The sequence below is a fragment of the Thermobia domestica genome, chromosome 15 (assembly GCF_964235325.1).
Source record: "Thermobia domestica chromosome 15, izTheDome1.hap1.1, whole genome shotgun sequence".
NCBI lineage: Eukaryota > Metazoa > Arthropoda > Insecta > Zygentoma > Lepismatidae > Thermobia > Thermobia domestica.
This window is the reverse complement of record NC_137468.1, coordinates 23345407-23367159: the sequence shown is the minus strand read 5'-3', so window position 1 is coordinate 23367159 and position 21753 is coordinate 23345407. Positions and strand designations below refer to the sequence as shown.

Genomic DNA, 21753 nt, shown 5'->3' with positions numbered 1-21753 from the left:
CAACGAAATGAAGCAATTGATTCAGTTCTATTTATAAAACTGGAACAACAGAACGGACAGCAGTTCAAATGCAGCTCATCTGGTTGCGACTGAATTGAATACTATCCCCATAATCAATAGCTTTTAGGTAAACAGAGAAGTGTTCTTATGAAAATGTTCCTAACCTTTCTGAGGCTGCTACCTAATAATTTTTATACTAATATTATGCGACAGAAAGTCAACGAATTTACTCCATGATATTAAACTAAAATGATATTAGTAACGTAACTAACTAGAGCACAGCCACAAAAGAGTATTAGTATTGATTCTATACGAGGACTGTAATGTTAAAAAAAAAAAAAGTCTAGGAAATTAAAATGACAAAATTCCAAAAAAACACATCTGTTTCCATCATGTGTCAAATTCGATTCTCGGTGGTAGAGCATTAAAAATTTGAAAGCATTAGTGGTTCTGATTTCACGTTAGACTTAGGTCCATGTCTCATATACGTTCGTTGCTAAAGTTCACTAAACAAAGAAAGAAACGATACTATAATATATACACAATGCTGACGATTTACTTCGAAACAGTCTTGTAATTTTTAAACTAATAGGCTAAAAAATGAAATTTTATATTAAGCAAATATTATGTGTATAAATCGTTTACGCACTCTGTAATGCCACCAAACTAACAGGTTACCAATGTAACATAAAGATGTAGGGGGTATTCAGAGAGAATTCGTTAATCGAAGGTTAGTTACAGACTAGTTAGTAAGCATACTAAATCTTTACTAAGGAAGATGCACTTTTTGGTATTCAAGAGTCTAGTTTTAATACAACTAAAATGATGATTTGGGTATAATTTACTTATAGAACCCTAATGCATCGGTGAGTAAAATAAATGTGGCAACTACGGAAAAGTAGATGAGCGCATGCGTAGTCTTGAAAAATGAAAATACATGAATTACGAAATACGAAATGTTGTGTTGCACGCTAAATCGTGGGTAAAAGATTAGAATCTGTTCTAGATTAATTAGTCACGCGTGATTAACTTCGTCCAATACTACGTCCTAATAAGACACTCTGAATACAATTTTGATAACCATCCGTTAGTCAACCCCGTAGTAAGGTTTTAATCAGGCGTCAAAACGACTCTGCATAAAGCCCGTATTGTTTGAAAGGCACTACATCAGATTATTTAACATTTTAAATCTACATGTTAAACAAAAACTTTAAAAAGTAATCTTAAACTGCATGGGCCGTATGCAGTGTCATTTTGACATGTGATTAGAGCCATACTAAAGAGTTCGACTAACATAAGGTTCCTGTAGTAGTCAGATCTTTAGTATGACGCTAATCATTCCTCAAAACGACTCTGCATAAGGCGGCATGCTTTTAGGCACGTACTAGCCCATAACGAAGGCACGATGAACTGATTTCGCATGTCAGTGCAGTGTGTTAAGTCATGATCCCTAACGATAAGCCTATCTGACACGTAAGGGATCTAATAGTATGAGGAACACAGTGTGATTTCACTATCCTCAGTTAAGCGCACACCAACTGCCGCTAACACGCCTGCTCTCTTAGGACATATTTCCGCGCTACTTCGCGGGCTTCCTGCTTTACTATACCCTGACTATGCTAGATAGCATTCATACATTTTAGTCGCCACCTAGCACAGGTTAGTTCGTGTCTTTTGCACTATCGTTTTTACGACATACTCAGTCTGTTCATTAACTTAATCTTAATTTGAAATATATTTCAATCAGTGTTTTTAGAGTTACACAGATTTCTTGTAAATTAAGACCCAATAGTTAACTTTTAATACTCTTCATCCTATTACATTGCACTGAAAACTACTCATCTATTTGATGATTATTGAAAATAATATTTTTTAACTTCAGGCTTAAGCGTAGTGAAGCTTATACTTTCTCTTCACATATAAATTGTTTGCTGCGTAAAAGGTGTTCAAAAATCCAAAGTCCAAAAGTCATAAATCGTCATTTCACAAAGGTTAGGATTGAAAATTTTCTGCTTGTGCAAAGTCTTGAAAAACAAAGTTTATTTAGTTAAGCACGTTAAGCAATTAAGCGCGTTACACTGATGGCGACGTGTTGAGTGTTTTAAATCTCTGTATTTGTGTGTGTGTGTGTGTGTGGGGGGGGGTATTGTAACATGGGGTGAAGTGGATTAAAATTAAAAGTTTTTCATACATATTACTAGTAAACAGGTGGCAAAACATTTTTTTAAAAATAAATTCCTTGATATCTTATATTTCTAACACAAAAATTTTAGTTTTGATCTTGTGATTTAATAAAGTTAGGTTGTTACTATTCTAATTGTGATTCATTTCACCCAAGGATTTAACCTCATAAACGACTTTATACACTTGATGGGGTGAAGTCATAGGCGGAGTTAGGAATTGGTTGCTGGAGGGGAAGACCTTTTGTCTGCTGGGGGGCACGGTTAATACAAATGGGAATTGAAGGATCTTGTAAGTTGCATTATGTTTTTTTTTGTTAAAAAGTTGGGGGGCAATGTCCCCTATGCCCCCCATAGCTCCGCCCATGGGTGAAGTTAATCAGAAAGGAGCTTTTTTAAAAACTTTTAACGTTGTACTGATAACAATATAACATATCAATATGCGAGTATTAAGATTTTTTTTTTTTTTTTTTTTTTATAAAATGAAGGTATTTTATTTATCAGAAAGATTGTAATCGCCAAATCGTAAAATAATGTTTGAAGTTCTAAGATATTGCCTTAGTTAACCGAATTAAGTTGCCAATTGATTTGTATCTTTGGTGATTCTACCTAGGTATACATACAACTTTTCGTCTTTATGAAAACTACTAACTTAATTTTACGAATAAAAATTCCTTACCTGGATGATGTTCCCCTAGATGTACAACGTGGAGTTGTGTGGAGCCTCTTCCAGGAAAGGAGCTGAGACATGTTCCCAAAATAAATATCAGAAGTAACAATATCACACAAAAAATAATTAAAATTTTTTCAAGAAGACTTCTTGATTTCCATAACGTTGTTCCCTGAAATGATAGAAAACAGAGAGGTATCAGAAATAACAATGACGTGATACTTTCTAATGACTGAAATATTGTATATTATTAGAAATATTATATTAATGTAACATTATCTCAAATAAAACTGCATAATAATAACACATTTTTCCCACTGGAGTATAAAAAAAACACTAATTGGGTGTCTGGAAAGTCTCGCAACTCAAACTTTGGAGCATAACAACTTTTGAACCACGACTGCGAATGAAATGAAACCACCACCCAGAGAAGGCTTGCCCACGTGGATATTTTAAAGATATAAACCAAAAGTATAGAGTTCGACATTTGTCTTCGGGGAGGCCACGTTCATATAAAATCATTTTTTTTAACAATACTTAAAAAAATTATGAATTGCATACAGGTGTGGAATCGTTTGTGGACAAATGGAAATGTTAATCGGTCGACTGGGTGAAATGCATCGTTCTGCAACAAGAAGGATACATTGACACCAAGTATAGACACTCAAGTATGGCAGTATAGCGTAAGAGGCAACACTGACAGTACCAAACGGTGTCAATATATGTGTATGACCACCAGTTACCCTATGGATAGACTGTTAAATAATAAATCAACAAGAAATTTGCAAATCATTGGTCATTGCCAGGGATTGGTAGATTATAACTTTTCCTCAACGAATGGAATACCGTTAAATTTATTACTACAAAAGAAAAAGGGATTTATTAGAAAATATTTTCTACTTACAATTCTCTTCAAACTTATGTTTCTACAAATTTACTTTGTACGTGTTCAGAGATAATGACTACGAGCAAGATGTTTCTGGATTTTTATTAGGAAATCTCATTTACAACTACCGTAATGTATGGTAAGTATTTAAAAATTGAAAATAAGAACTAAACAAAATACAAATACCATATGGGCGCGAGTGGCGGAAGTACACAAAACATGACTGGGTATCACCAGTCAAAATTAAGACAATGATTGTTCGTAGTAGGGATACGCACGAGTCGAGTCGAGATTTAAACCTGTCTCAACTTGTCTCGAGAAAATGTTGTCTCGACTCGAAAATGTGTTTCTGTCTCGACTCGACTCGAATTCGAGACGTCTTGAAATTCGAATCGAGACAAAATATACGAATTAAAAAATACACACACATCAGCCAAGAGTGAAAGTTGAAGTTCAATAACTCATGAACAATCCTTATTTCTTTTATGTTGGGAATCAAAACCATAACTACCGTATGTAGTTTTTGTTTTATAATTTAATGTTTACAAAAATCCTTTTAAAAAATACCTATCTATAGAAGTGAAAGGTACTACTATGAGCAAAATAAATGACGCGTCTCTTTATTTTGAAGTTTTTTGAAAATATCTCCGTTTTCTTTAAATGTTCGAAATTTCGGAAGGTTTCCCCAGCAGGACAGGTTAATAACAAACCCGTTTTTAATATTTGTGTTAGATATTAGCTTAAAATAAAGAAATTAGAAGCAAAAAACATTAAATCGACAGAAATCTCGAGAATTACCAACTCTGCTAAAGTGGGAAATTTTCAAGAACGCGAGGGAATTCTGCAGTTCAACACGAAGCAGCGACATCTATGTCATTGAGAGAAGCGTGGATTAGATCTACAAACGAAAATTTTAACGAAATATTTCTAGTATGTCTTATTATATGCATTATCAGCGAACTCCAAATATATGAATCTATGCTAAGTATTAACGTATAGATAGTGCAAATAGTGGAAATTACCTATGGAAAAAGACGAATTGTTAGCCCAATCGTAATGAAAAATCGTCTTTACTGTAGAACAGGTTCAGCTTACGTAAGAAAGCAAATAGCTCAGTTAGATAAAGCAAATAGCTCAGTTAGATAAAGCAACGAGTTTGTATACCGAAGGTAGACGGTTCGAATCCCGTGGAAATACTGTTGTCATTTTTATCGCTAAGGTTATTTTATTTATTTTTTATTTGGGAAAGAATTAAATTGTAACATATGTGTAAAACTCATGACGATACCAAAAAAAAAAAAAAAAAAAAAAAAAAAAAAGAGAGAGAGAGAAAATATCGTCGCATTTAGATTAGTGTCTCTAATTTTTGTTTGCAAACAGATTCGTAATTATTTCCCCTGTGCTAACTGATGCATAATATTTTGATATTGGATATTTTGATAACAGATTTCCCTATTAAATGTTTAATTTTCTCTATAAATATTTGTCTTAAATTGAAATTGTTTTGAATTTACTACATAATCAAAGTTGCCCGAAGGACGAGAGCTCAAGTAATAGATATTCTACGTAAAAGCAACCTATTGTAGAATGATGATGCTTCTTACCTTCAGCACATAATCTTAACGTTACAGAGTCAGAGAGAGAAAAATCCTGTTTTTCCACCCCTATGACCACTCATCTTCAAGCTCTACCTATAATGATTCGTGTCACATAATTTCGGCTCTCCAAAGACATTCATATTTATTATTATTATTATTATTATTATTATTATTATTATTATTATTATTATTATTATTATTCCTGAATATGCCACCCTTACATAATGTTGTAACTATAGACATCTTAGTTTAAAGTGCTTTCTTTAGTAATAATTTGAGCAACCACGTCACAAAATTTAAAATGTATGAGGGGGCACGACATTTTATTTCCCCTCCTCTCTTTTCAGCACCCTCCAACAGAAGGTATATAATTTCTGAGAAGCAGGGCAGACAAAATGAATAAGAAATATATTTAGAGCATCCTTTCCTCCTTCGTGAATGTAATATCACGTAGCATTTTTTATTCTACTGAAGACGACCCTAGGCCGTTATGGTTAGGTAACAAAAGAAATACCTAATATATTTATAGCGCCCCTTAACTGTAATATTACCTATTCTTTATTTGTTCGAGGCTTCCCTACACAACCAAGGGTGACAAAAAGAATAGGAAAAGTGTCTAAAGATTACAAAAGACTTTATATTTTGTCAGAAAGAAGGCAGTATATACACAACATTGCTTTCGTTAACAAGTGTTTCACCCTTGAGTCGCTTATAAAATTAGGCAGAATAACTTTTGCCGATCATTGTTCTAGAGGGATTTGTCCAGGATGGTTTGGTGTCGAGCTAATAACGATGAGTATGTTTATTTACATCACTGTTAAAGAAATAGCAAACTTTCTGAAAGGAACTTACTTAGGAAACATCAGATCTTCCTTCTACTTAGCCAGAGCCCACTCTGAAAAATTGCATCCAGCGTTCTGAGTGAAAGTTCTATGGGACTATTAGAAAAATATATTCCCGTTTCCACGCTGATGGTAGAATTTCTTAAACAGTTATTGAATTACGTTCGAAGGGTAGGCGTAAATAGCGCCCCCGCAACAATGTGGCGTGGGGACCGCACAAGCTGCAAGGCCAAAAAATATACAGAAAGTACGCAGGGGCGGAGCAGGCCAAATTTTCACACGGGCAAAGTGACTTTTTGGCGCCCTTCCCCTAGTAGTAGCCTATATTTTACATTTTATCATAGTGTTTTAATAGTTTAAACCAGGAGCGTCATTTCAGATTTTGCTTTGGGGGGGGCAAGACCTCTTGATAAAAGTAAAATTTCGCGTTTTTCACTGATTTACTACTATTCTAATGATAAAATATATATACATCTCAAACTCAGGGGGGGACAAATGCCCCTCCCTGCCCTCCCTAAATGACGCCCCTGTTTTAAACCCATTTTCAAAAAGAAATCCATTACCTAGGAAAACTTCACAAAGAATATGGCCCGCTATAAACAATACCAACTCCACCCCCCTGGGCTAGTGGCTAGCACGCCTGCCTTCTGTGGTACCGGGTCCAATTCCCGGTGGATTACTGTTGAACGATAAAAGTGGTTCGGATTCCACTATAATTAGTATCCACATCTCCCTTGCCCATTAAGGCATAACCGTGGAACGCTAAACTCAAGCAAACAAACAATACTTAATTCCCGGCACTCTTTATTCTACATGCCATCTCTCAATTTTTCGATACAGCCCCCTTAGTACTATGAAACTCTCTTCTTCCATAGTGAAATGAAAAAAGATCATATAATTGCCACTACTTTACAAGAATATAAACCAAAAACGTCAGTAGAAAGCACACTATAAAATTTACTTTTTGAGGCTCGCTTTGGTGCCCCTCTTTCTCTGGCGCCCCGGGCAGTCGCCCGGCCCTTAGTCCGCCCTTGAAAGTACGGACGCATAACTAAGGACTGCGGAGGAGAGGTTAACCTTCATGTTATGCCACTGGTTTGACTTGTTTGAAATGTTCAGTAAGTGATCGGTTAGTGAAATAATTTCGACGGTTACTGATGTTTAAAGTTTAGCTAAGACAAAGCTACCTAATCAAATACATTTGATATCGCGATGTCACAATTTGATTTTTCCTCACATAAAAAAGATAAAAACAATAGTAATAAAAACCCTTACTTGTACTGGGCTCCTAACTAACTAACAACCTAATTCTTACAGACTAGTTGCTCTGACCAACTGAGTTTCGATTTCTTACGCGAAAGAAGTCTGTTATATTACGAGGCATGCTTTTCATTAGCAAAACTGTTCGAAGTAATACGAACATGGCTTAAGAACAGAGACGGAACTGAATTACCACTCGATTGACCTTGAGGGCAAATCACCAAAGCGTAGCTATAAACGTAATTTCAGCATGCATTTCTCTGGAGTTGTGTTCAGTATTCCTATCTGCCAGTCATGCTTGTTCGTAGGAGTAATATGTTACAAACCTAACCTTTCGATAGAGCACAATGACAGAGAACCAAAATTAATAAATTCTTGCCCTTGTGAACTTGGGATACCACCATGTGCAATAAAACTGTCGCGTCTCCTTGAAGTGATATTTTATCGAAAATAACTCGTTTTCCTTTATATATCCGAAGTTTTTGAGGGTTTCAAAATGAGGAAACGTTACTGACAAACAAGGACGCATTTAGGGGTGGGTCCAGGTGGTCCGGACTCCCCTCTGAAATCCCAACTTTTCTGTAAATTTAGCCTAAATTTAAGGATTATCTTTTAAATTTTATTATAATTTATCCTAATATTGAAGTCGGACTTCTCCCGAAATAAATTACTGCATACGTGCCTGCTGACAATTTTCAATATGTTCGTTAAATAATAAAGTAAAATAACTAAATTAGGAGCAAAAAGCTTCAACACGGGCTAACTTTTGTCCACTGCCAATATTGTTAGAAGGGATATTAATAGCAAAAACTGCTAGTCAATGCTGAACCTTGGAACTTCACTCCGAACAGCAAGCCTATTATTGAGAACTACATATGAAACATTTTATCAAAACTTATCTAGCTTTTACCTGGCATGAAATTATTATATACACCAAAATTCACTCTCCTAAAATGTGTATCTAAACATTGCTCTACGTATCTACGAAGCAATGAAAATTATTTATCGAAATATGTGAGCAGGGAACTCTAACAGCCAGCCATTTTATTTAAATCGTAGTAAACCCTGTAACCGGGCGTTAACGTGAAGACAAAGCTTGGTCCATTGGTAAAGTGTTGGAAGAATATAAACTCAATGTTCGTAGGTTCGAATCTATCCACTCACCATAACATTTTGTTCTTATGTGTAACGATGAAATAAGAAAGAAAAAATGTATAACCGTTAAGACAAAACTTCAACCAAGTCTGAAGAGAACAATACTAAAATAGTAACACAATGACGTCAACCAAAAATTATTTCATGTAGCGTTTGGACGAAATTACAGCTGTTAACAATTGCAGAAATAAAAACAGGCTGATAGCTGTAATGCAGTCTAGACTTCTGAATGCATTTACTTCCTGAAAACTTCCGTCTCGTCATTGGTATGCCGTTAATCATTGTAAAACCTTTCAATTGGAAGTGAAATGACACAAACTAAAACAGTTTTAAATCAATAAATGTCTATGTGTAAAAGTAGGTGTCTTTTATCTGTAGTTCTGAGTTCCTTTTACTTTGAAGTGACAAATGAGAGAAGAAAGTATGGTGTTCAAAAAAAAAAATCAAATTTGAGATTTCAACGAATTTACACGTATTATAGCCCCTAACACCGAAAAAGTTATTTTTCGATACATGTCTATCTGTTCGTCCGTCCGTTCGCTACACTTTTCTGTGCACTCGCCTAGAGGCCATACCGTTCAACTTATCTGCACCAAATTTTAGTTTAAGATTTTCATAGTATTTCCTATAGTTTTTTTTTATTTCCCTCCTACTCCCAATACAAGGGTAGTTTCCTGTACGATGAAAATAGAAAAAAGATATTTTCTCACAACTGGCTCTAACGATCTTGTTTTCTTTTTTTTTTATAAATCAATATTTAATTAGCAACCCTATTTTGTGGTATAAGGCATTTATCTGAGAAAAATCTACAAGGGGTAGTTTAAACTAAGGGGGTGTTTTTTTTCTCAGTGATTTTCTCAAAATGGACTCAAATGTTTTCGTTCCTATTTCATAAATAAAGATTTCATTAATAACTTATCAATATGGCATAACTCGTTTGTTCTAAAAAGTGCGAGGGGTAGTTTATTCTTGGTGGAGTGTTGTCTGGGCGATTTTCTCAAAAACGACTCAAAAGAGTTTATTCATATTTCAAAAATAAATATTTCGTTAATAACCGAACAATATGGCAAAACTAGTTTGTCCTGAAAAAATATGCGAGGGGTAGTTTACTCTTGGGGGTGTTTTTCCTCCACGGTTTTTTTCAAAAATGAGTCAAGCAATTATGTTCGTACTCAGAAATAAATATTTCATTAAAAACCTAGTAATATGGAATAACTCGCTTACCCTGAAAGAATCCTCAAGACATAGTTTATTCGGGGAGTTATTTTTCCCTCACGATTTTCTCAAAAATTACTCGGACAATTTTATTGATAATTCATAAATAAGTATTTCATTAATAACCCTATATTTTAGTATAAATCATTTCTATGAAAAACAATTACAACGGATAGTTTATTTTTGGGGTCAAGGTTATTTTCCCGACAATTTTCTCGAACGACAGGCGATTTTGTTCAAATTTCGCAAATAAATATTTCATTAATAACCGAAAGTATATCTTAACTCATTGTTCGAAACAATTCACAAGAGGTAGGTTACTCCTGACGTGTTCTTTTTGAACGACTTTCCCAAAGTGACTCATTTGATTTTTTTCATATTTCATAAACAATGATTGCATTAATTGGTCTATTATAAGTCTAATGAAAATGTGCTCAAAGTGTGAGTTAGTTTTGTAGTGTGGATTTTCTTCAATCGAAGTTTTTTATTCGATAATCTGACATTCGATGTATTTGAATAATACGATAATTTTATTTGTATTATCCAAATACACACTTCAGTAACAACTGCCGCCTAACACAGTTAAGAAATTGAATTGAAAAAGTTTAGTGCGGTGGCCCTGTAATTGAATATTTTTTGAGAAACTCCCTAGCTTTTTGTGGTAAACTCAGGCTTTTCTTTTTCGAGCGACAAAAGAGAGAAGAAAATATGGTGATTGTGAAAATAATATTAAATTCAGATTTCAACGGATTTACATGTTTCATGACGTCTACATACAGAAAATGTAACTTTTCGACACCCGTCCTTCCGGTCCGTCCGTTCGGCACACTTTTATATGCACTCGCCTAGAGGCCATACCGTTCAACTTATCTACACCAAATTTTAAACTTAGGGTTTACTTAGTATTCTTACAGGAGCTTTTCCATTTTTTCCTACCACCTAAAATAAGTGTGGTTTACAAACAGCCGAAAATCGAAAAACGCTATTTTCTCAAAAATGGTTTTAACAATTTTGTTTATTTTTCATTAATCAATATTTAATTAACAACCCTATATTGCAGTATCAGATATTTCTCTTAGAAAAATTTACGAGGGGTAGTTTATTCTTGGAGGTGACTTTTTCTCGACGATTTTCTCAGAAAAGACCCTGGCGAATTTTGTACACACTTCATAAATAAATATTTGACCTTACAACATGGTATAAGTCAAATGACCTGAAAAATATATGAGTAGTAGTTAATTCTTGGACTTGAATTTATTCCCAGTGAGTTTCTCAAACACGACCAGTTGGCAACCCTGTATCTCGACAACGAAGCCGAATTCGAAAACTGCAAGAGGACCATTTGTCTCCTTTTGATGCCACGAATCACCTCCCGAAGTTTGTGGGCATCTTTCAGGTTCACCCTTAATGAAGCTTCTTTTCGAAAAGTTAACTATTAACTTTAGGCATTGTTTATCTTTTTTTAAATCACAAATATCGTTATTAATTTTAAGGCAGAGAACTACTTCTGAGAGAATAGATCTTGAAAAATAATTTTAAAACTTAGACTTTTGTTTTCGAGACATTCCAGACAAGACGAGACATTTTACAAGCTATCTCGTGTCCAAAACATTTGCCTCGTATTATCTTGGATGTCACAAAGCGCGTCTTGTCTCTTTCTCGAGACATGTCTTATCTCGTGCACATTCGTTAACACTTGGAAAGGATTATCTTTCTACTCAAAGCATTGTTTTTATAATGGTTGCATATTTATGATAATTGCTGTCCACATAAATTACAGTCCTTTCAGTTGAATTAATTTTTATTATTATTATTATTGAAATTGAATATCTAGTTTAACGTTGGACGATTATGCACCTACGCTAAGGGAGAATGATGATGAATGAAATGGTGAAATGAAGAAAGTGGGAGGAAAATGGAAAATCTCAAGAAAGCACATACCTATGCACACGGTATTTGTCCACCTCAAATTTCACTTGGCACGAAGTGGAATCGAGCCACGGACCCCCTGCACCAAATGTCCCAGCAATGCTTTATTATTATTATTATTATTATTATTATTATTATTAATAATAATAATAATAATAATAATAATAATAATAATAATAATTGAAGCGAGCTTAACGAGTATCAACCGTACGACTCAACCAACGTTTGGGTGCCTGTTCGTTCGTCTGCTCCTCTCATAAAAGACATTTCATTTTAATGAAACTAGTAAGTGCCTTCTTTTAGCTCTGCGAAGTAACTATTGCTTGGAATATGAATCTGCAAAACATAAGAGGTAAAATTAACCAAATGGTGCAAGTTTCCACTTATATATACAAAACAAGTTTGCAATATCAACTACGTGAATCTTGTCCCATAAAGAAGCCGAAACCCCTACACCGAAGAGCCCTCCGAGATTTGATCATTGTCCCACGGACTGAAATTGTCATTTGAAGCCAAGACTTTAATATGAAGCCAATAATTTCTTTAAAATAGACGGAAAATTCGGAAGTTATAAGCATTTTCATATTTTTGCCTTTTCCCATAAGGGAGCCGTAGCCCCCTATACTGAAGAGCCCCCCCCCCTTCCCCGGAGATTTGATCATTGTCCACTCGGACTGAATTTGTCATTTGGAACCAACACTTTAATACGAAGCAAAATATTTCTTTAAAATAGACGAAAAATTCGAAAGTTATAAACATGTTAATAATTTTGCCTTTTCTCATAAGGGGGCCGTATTAGCCTACACTGAAGAGCCCCACGAGATTTGATCATTGACCACTTGGACTGAAATTCTCAATTTGAAACCAAAACTTTAATATGAAGCCAAAAATTAAACTTTTACATCAATTTAAACTGACTGGGTTCCGGTTCACCCCACTATTGTTTAGTTTAGTTAAGTGGTAATTTGTGACAGCTTCACATCATCAAAAGAATGTTTCACTTCCCCTCCCCTCCCCCAGGAGTTCGTGCTGGATCCACCACTGGAATCAATAGACACTCTTCCTATTCTTTTTGTCACCCCTGATTGTGTAGGGGCTCCCTCGTACAAATAAAGAAGCGGTAATATTACAATCAAGGGGCGCTACATATTAGGTATTTTTTTAGTTACCTACCCCTAACCGCACAGGGCCATCTTTCGTAGAATAAAAAATATTACGTGATATTCCAATCATGAAAGGAAAGAGGATGCTGTAAATATATTTCTTATTCATTTTGTCTGTCCTGCTTATCAAAAATGACTTTCTGTTGGAAGGGTACTGAAATGAGAGGGGCAAAATAAAAAGTCGTACCCCCTCCTACATGGTTGCTCAAATAAGTACTAAAGAAAGCATTTTAAACTAAGATATTTAAGATTTAAACTAGGAAACTAAGATATCCTTACATTATGTAAGGATGGCATATTCAGGATTATTATTATTATTATTATTATTATTATTATTATTATTATTATTATTATTATTATTATTTGAATGTTTTTGGAGCACCGAAATTTTGTGAGACGAACAATGATATGTAGAGGTTTAAGATGGGTGGTCATAGAGGAAGAAAAACCAGGATTTTTCTCTGTCTGACTCTCTAACGTAAAGATTATGTGCTGAAGGTAAGAAGCATCATCATTCTACAATAGATTGCTTTTACGTAGAATATCAATTACTTGAGTTCTCCTCCTTCGGTCTACTTACCTTATGTAGTAAATTCAAAACAATTTCAATTCAATACAAATACATTGTAAAACTTTTCCGTAATTAAACATCTAGGGAAAATTAAACATTTAATAGGGACATCTGTTATCAAAATATCCAAACGCGTAGATAGAAGACTATCTAGTGAGAAATATTGTGAAACTTTATAAAATTCTCCAAATTAGAATTAAGATTTACTGGGAAACATTCGTTATGCGCCAGCGAGCATATGGTGAGCAGTGAGCACAGGGGAAATAATTACGAAACTGTTTGCAAACAAAATTAGGGATGCTAATGCAAGTGCGACAACGGCAGTTTTTTCTTTTTTTGGTATCGTCATGAGTTTCACACATACGTTACAATTTGATTCTTTCCCACATAAAAAAAATCAATACAATAACCGTAGTGTAGTGATAAAAATGATAACGGCACTTCCACGGGATCGAACCCGCTACCTTCAGCATACAGACTCGATGCTTTAACTAACTGAGCTATTTGTTTTTTTGCGTGAACTGAGCCTGTTCCGGTAAAGACGATATTTCATTACGATCGTCCTACCTATTCGTCCTTTTCCATAGACAATTTCCACTATTTGCTCTATCTTTATGTTAATACTTAGCATATATTCATATATTTGGAGTTTGCAGATAATGCATATAATTAGACATACTAGAAATATTCGTTAAAAGTTTAGTTTGTAGATTTAATCCACATTTCTCTCAATGACATAGATGTCGCTGCTTCGTGTTGAACTGCAGAATTCCCTCGTGTTCTTGAAAATTTCCCACTTTAGCAGATTTGGTAATTCTCGAGATTTCTGTCGATTTAATGTTTTTTGCTTCTAATTTCTTTATTTTAAGCTAATATCTAACACAAATATTAAAAACGGGTTTGTTATTAACCTGTCCTGCTGGGGAAACCTTCCGAAATTTCGAACATATAAAGAAAACGGAGATATTTTTAAAAAACTTCAAAATAAAGAGACGCGTCATTTATTTTGCTCATGGTAGTACCTATCTGTACTAGTTCTTGGCATCCAAGCAGTCCATTTAATATGTAAAATAGTCTCGTATCATAATATGTGCTGTAAAACAAATGTTACATTACATATTATCCGTAACTCGTGATATGCTGCAACATATTAAAGCTTCAAAATAGTTGGGGAAGCGAATAATCCAGAAGTTATGTAGCCTTATTGCGTTCATGGGAACGAAAACACAATAATTATAACTATGCTAAATTACTATAGACTGCTAATTGCTTATTCAGAGAATTTATGAAGTTCACTTTATCGCAATAGTTTTATACAAAATAGATATAGGCTACGGATAATAGTTTTATACAAACTAGATAATAAATTATTATTATTATTATTATTATTATTATTATTATTATTATTATTATTATTATTATTATTATTATTATTATTATTATATTTCAAGTACAATCAAATATCACGACATTAATTATTAGTTTTAATTAACTAAATTGAGCTGAAAATTAAATCTTGATCTCGAAAGATTAACTATTAAGTTTATGCGTTCTGTACCTTTCTAAAGTAATAAATGCTGGAATTGGTTTCAAGGCTGTTTTTGAGTGAATACTTTCTTCAAAATAATACTAAAAATTATAGAAAGATTTTCGAGACATTCGAGTCGAGTCGAGATTTTTACGAGCAGTCTCAACTCGACTCGTGTCTCGTCTCGAAAATTCGAGTCGAGGAATATGTTTGTCTGGCTTGTCTCAAATTTTACAGTGTGTCTCGACTTGAATCTCGACTCGAACTCGAGTCGAGTCGAGTCCAGTCGAAATTCGAGACATGTCTCGACTCGTGCGCATCCCTAGATCGTAATAAAAATACAATATGGTGACATTTAGTATCATGTCGCTTATACTTACAACTGCCTATGTCATATAATTTGAGCGTGCACCTTGTAGACATGTACTTTTATATTTGGGAATATAAGGTTTTGATAGATGCTAAATTGATAGAAATAAGGAATAATTGATAGAAATAATTTCTGGTTTTAACTTTTATCGCCATAGTATAGAAAAGGCAACAGATAGCACTTCCGGTTTTAACCTTTTATCACGATACATCGGAAGAGGCACAACCTTTATCGTCATAGAACATAAAATGGCAACAGGTACAAACAAACAATTTTTTCTACTCGATTCAGAGTTTTAAGAAAAGATTCTATCTTCTCGTGTATCCCTCTACTAAGACCCGGACCCCCTAGACCCCCTGGATACGGGCCTGAGTAGAATTCCACTACTTAACAGGTTTCATTTTTCACTATTCCTTTATTGCAGCCAGAAGTTATAGATATGTTTCAATGTCGAATTCGCATATTTTCGAAGTGAACCGTAGTTTTACAACAGTGAAACGAAATACTCTTTTATTACAGTTGGACATTAATAACCCGAACGTCGATTACTCGAATTTCTTTTTTTTCTTTTTTTTTAACATTCCTTGAACTGTCCGTAGAGACAATATTTGAGTCTGTCTTGTTTCGAAAATGTGCTGTACAAGTTATGTGTCGATTCGAAAAATGTATATTTCTCTTGGAAGAGCTGTGTCTCGACTCGAATTTTGACCGGAAAATCTGTCTCGTCTCGTCTCGTGTGCATCCCTAAAAAATATCCTCTATAAGTCGACTATTTAAAAATTACAACCTCAATAAGTCGAATTTTAAGGATTTTATAAACATATTTTAAAATCTCGGAAACTCGAACTTTCGTATACGCGAACTTCTATGAGTCGAAGTTTACCTCTATAAGTAGAATTTCTCTTGATATGATTTCGATAACTCGAAGCTGTAGCTCTATGCTTTTACGTAATTATCATTGTTGCTAGTCCTATCATTGTTGCTAAAGTGTACTGTAGTTGTGTTTCACTCATTTATTGGAACAACATTGAGTTATAGAGGTTGAATGAATAAAACTTCAAATTATAGAGGTTAGGGGAACGTGGGGTATAACGGGGTAGGGGGGCATAACGGGGTATCGGTATTTTTCGAACTGTGATTTACTGTAATCTAGCGATAAGTACCTAAACAAGATTCTCAAGGACGAAGGGCTGTCGCGCTTGAGTAGCGTTCTTATCAGTCAAAAAGGAACAGTGCTGTGTGTCAGTTATTTGTTTTCGTGCTGTGGCATATAAGTATTGGGATTTTTCTTTTGTCAAGATAAGGCAAGTTACTTATTGCATACTTTTAAACTATTGATATGTTGAAAGAATATTTCTTCTGTGTTTGTTGTGTGTTTTTTAGGTTTACGGATTGTAGATTATAACAGAGATACTCGTTGATTTAACACTACAGTTCATCTGGGGCAAAACGGGGTGGGGCAAAACGGTATTGTAACCTCCCCATTTTGCCCCATTACCCCATTATGCCCCGTAAGAGTATCGATTGTGTAGTTTACTGTCCAGCTTGAAACATTTCTTGTTAATACTGGGATTGCATAAGGTCGTGTTTGCTGTCATTTTAGGATGGTTCGCACATATAAAAGGAAATCAACGATGGAAAGTTGGGAGGAAGAAAAGATGAAGGCGGCCATCGAGAGTGTAATACGTGGTGAAATGGGATATTATAAAGTTTCCCGACAGTTCAACGTTTCCCAGACTATGCTGGAGCGGCTTTGTAACAAGGAACGAGAAAACCTTGGATCTTTCCAGAAACAAATGGGATATTTCAAGCCTGTGTTTACCTATGAACAGGAGTGCGAGTTAGTAGATTATTTAGTGAAAATGGAGAGGCGACTATTTGGTCTAACTGGCAATGAACTGAGAGAATTAGCGTTTCAATTGGCAGAAAGAAACAAAATTCACCAATTCCCTTTCAACAAAGAAGAAAAAAGGCTGGAATTGACTGGTTAAGAGGATTTATTAAGCGTCATCCTGAAATAGCACTTCGTAAACCAGAATCTACATCAGGAGCTCGCGCGATGGGGTTCAACAAGGTAGCTGTTTCCAACTTTTTTGAGTTTTTGGCTGGAGTCATTGATGAACATCATCTCTCTGCAGAAAATATTTATAGTGTAGATGAAACCGAAATAACCGTGAATCCTAAAGGACATACAAGGGTTGTCGCAGAGAAAGGGAAACGTTAAGTTGGAGCTGTAACTTCAACAGAGAAAGGAGAAACGGTTACTGCAGTAATTTGCTGTTCAGCTGCTGGAACTTACATGCCACCTATGATGATTTACCCTAGAGCAAGGATACAGCAGGAATTTGAGATGGGCCCTTCACCTGGATCATGGGCAGAAGTCAGTGCTACTGGATGCATTACAAAAGAACTCTTTCTCAAATGGTTCAAGAAATTCCTAATGTTTTCAGGAATGTCTCAAGTAAACATGTTCTTCGTCTTCTGGATAGTCATAGCGCACACACTAAAAACTTGGACTTAATTGACATGGAAAGAGAAAATGGAGTAGTTTTGCTTTGTCTGCCTCCTCATTACTTTCACCGACTTCAACCTCTTGACGTCGGCTTTATGAGGCCACTCAGCAAGTTCTATGAAGATGAGGTTAGAAAATGGATTAGAACCAATTACCCAAAAGTTGTTATGTATAAGGTTCGAATACGCAGTTTTGTTTAAGTTTTTCATGCTCAACTTCAAAGTCTGTTTATGTTGATTTGATGTCAGGAAATATTAAGATTTAACTGACAATAATTCGATGTAATCTGCATAAACTTTGTAGTACAATTCCTAATGATCACATTTTTTTTTATTTTTCTTAATAATGCCTAATTCAGAATGTACCATATACTTTTTGAAGTAATTATCAGTATTTTTTTTTAAAAAAAGAGTACTCATCTTCTGTTATATTTGATTATTGAGTCTAATAAATATTTCATAAAATTCAAGTTGTGTTGTATAATAGTAATCATATATTGTTGTTTTATAATGATAAGTCTATATTAGAGCTGGATATTATAGATGTAATAGTGTACGGGGCAGTATGAGGTAGGGGCATAATGGGGTTGACTGAAATCCAATGTTCCATTATGCCCCACGTAGGGGGCATAATGGGGATAAGAGCCATTTTTGGAATAAGCTAAGCAAAAAGGTCCAAAACAATATTTTTGAAAGGATTTGCTGGTTGAAATATTACAAGAAATGTCCAATGTGTCTACCACAAAAAAATTACTGCAATTGAGATATTGGTTACCAATTTAGAAAAGCAAATATCTTAGCTTCCCCATTATGCCCCACGTTCCCCTATAGCTATAGTTACTTTTCATGAAAAACACGAAAACTCGGTATCTCGAATTTTTGTCGTTGCCACCTTGAAAACTCGAACCTTAATTACTCGAAAAACTCGATAAATCGAATTTTTATTTATTCCCTTCAGCTTCGAGATATCGAGCTCTCACTGTATTATATTACATTATTGTTCAGCCCTTCTTCAGCTTTGGCGCACAATGGAAGAACATCGAAGGCATTACAGTGGTTTGAATTTAATTTAAACTGTAGGTCTTGCTCAACATAGCTTAATAGTTGACAAAGGGCGCAAAGATATGCCAATTAATCAACCAATCAATTATTACTTAGTTTCAACGTTTTCTAAGATCTAAATAATTTAATAATTACAGCACAAACGTATTATTACTTCATAATACACCACTTTCGGAAGGAACTCTAAAAAATTAAAAAAAAAAAACGTCAACTATTAAATAGATTCTACTTGGACCCATGAATAATTTATCTGTATGAACGAAATATGGATACTCTGTTCTTTGTCATTGAATGTATAATAGTACGTAAAAGGTCACAGAGGAATATAAATTAAATTTTGGAGAAGATTCAGTAATCCCTGGAGATCAAGTTCTGAAAATCAAAGCATATTTCAAATTTAACGGATGACAGCATAATGGACTTATATTGTAGCCTTGTTCATATTTCTTTTTACTTTTTCTCATTCTTTTTTTTTTTTTTTAAAAAAAAGAAAGAAAATCTTAATAATGATTGATATTGACTAGTATATATTGAGAAAGATGATGATCTGAAAGTTAACTTCTCGAGCTGCTACAGAAAAAAATACTCAACATGTAGACATGTATACAGGATTACAATGCAATATTAACGGCGAATTTTTCAGAGAGAAGAACTGTCTTTTGAACTTCTTAATCCAATGATAGTCAAATGGCAGCCCGCGGGCCGAATTCAGGCCGCGAAAAAGAATGACAAAAATGTGTTATTTTTAAACTTCCAAATTATGCTATGGGTAAGTTTCAGAAGTCTTATAGAACGGTTATGTCCGTTCGTCTGTCTGTATCAGAGCGAAAACGGTAGAAAAAATCGGTTCCATCACCTTTGTTAACCCTGTATTCAAACCGGAAGTATTTCAAATTAACCATTTCAGATTTCAACGTTTATCACTATAAAACACAAATGGCAATGGACAGTAAGAAGCTATCTTTAGCAATCAATTTAGCATCTCAGGACAATAATAATGTCACAGCCCACAACACTCTATACCGAAATCGGCAATTTACTAATACAATACTTCTGATTTCAATATCTATTTATCTATTTACGTAGATCAGAAATGGTAAAATATATCGAGATGTTTTTTGTAGTCAACGTCCCAAATTAGGTTTCATCTTCTCTGTGAACCCTCTATTCAATTCGGAAGTAGTTCAAATTATCCATTTTGGGTATCAATTTTTATCACTACAAAACAAAAATGGTAACAGAAAGCAACAACCAATCGATTCAGCATCCCAAGAGAATATACTGTCTCAATCTGCAGCACTCTAATTAAAACGGAAATGGTTGAAATTACTACTACTTCCGGTTTAAATACTAATTTACATAGAGGAAAAACTGTAAAAGATATCGAGAAACAGTAGCGTCATTTCAGATTTGGCTTGGGCGGGGGGCAAGACCCCTTGATATAAGTAAAATTTCGTCTTTTTCACTGACTTCCTACTATTCTATTGATAAAATCTATATAAATCTCAAACTCAGGGGCAAGTGCCCCTCCCTGCCCCACTAAATGACGCCTCTGTCGAGAAACGGTTTCTTCAAGTCGATTCAGCATCCAAAGGGTAGGTCATATCCTCTTCCTTAAATATCCATTCGAACCAGAAATCATTTCCGGTTTCAGTGTTGATCTGACAAGCGACTTCTTGCAATCAATGCAACGTCTTAAGAGAACCTACAGTCAGCACCCACAATACCCCAAGAAAACCTGAAATAGTTGAATTTTACTAGTACTTCCGGTTTCAATTTTGATTTCCATAGAGCAAAGCTATACGAGGTATCGAAAAACTGTTTGTGCAATCGATTCAGATTCTCAAGAACAAGTTAAAATCTTGTCCATCTCCTCCGTTGACCATCTATTTAAAGCGGAAGTGGTAGAAATCAGCAGTTTCTGGTTTGAACGTTGATCGCCATATAATTAAAACGGTAATAGAAAGCTACAAACGGTTTCTAACAATCGATTAAGCGTTTCATGAGAACATACAATCAGCCAGAGGCGGATCCAGCGAGGGGCGATCGGGGCAATCGCCCCCCCTTCCTCAGAAGATGAATTTTTCTTATTTTATATATAAATAAAACCCATTCCAGAGTTTGAAGCTCTTAAAAGTAGCTCAAAGTAGCAGTATTACAACCCACCGCCCCCCAGAAGTACTTTCTGGATCCGCCCCTGACATCAGCACCCATAGCACTCTACCAAAACCGGAAGTGGTTTTAATTTACTAGTAGAATACTTCCTGTTTCAATACTTATGTGTATTTCCAAAGAGCAAAAACAGCAAACGATATCGAAAAATGTTTCCCTGACAGATTCAGCATCCCAAGAAGAATAAGTCTGAAAATGAAATGAAATTTTGAGTTTTACGTCCGACGATTATGTCGGCTAGGCTAAAGGAGACGGTGATAATGAGAAATGAGTGAAATGGGTGGAAACGGGAGAACCCCGAAGAAACCCACGCACACGGTATTTGTTAAAGTTTCGACTTTAACTATCTGTTCAAACGTGAAATGATTAAAATTTATTATTTTTCAGTTACAACACTAATCACGTAATAGATAAAGCGGAAATAGGTAGCGATAAATGGTTTCAATATTAATCTTCAGACAACAAAAACAGTAGATGATCACGTTCTATCTCTGCAATAACTTTATGATATGAATTCAGAGTCTGAGGAGGACGTCCTATCTTTGAGTGATTCCTTTATTACAACCAGTAGTTATAGACGTACTACTTCAATTTTCAGTATTAAATTCGCATGGTTTGGAAGTCTACCGGAGTTTCACAGA

At 34.8% G+C, this 21753-nt stretch overlaps 1 protein-coding gene across 1 annotated transcript in view; it reads right to left on the bottom strand.

The window, feature by feature from the left end:
* The window catches only part of Nep3 (M13 family metallopeptidase neprilysin 3), a 103722-nt gene that overhangs the window by 62631 nt on the left and 19338 nt on the right, over positions 1-21753 (bottom strand). Inside the window, exon 2 of the mRNA XM_081740629.1 lies at positions 2860-3022. Coding sequence (XP_081596755.1) covers positions 2860-3022 — 163 coding nt within the window. The remainder of the gene's footprint in view (positions 1-2859; positions 3023-21753) is intronic.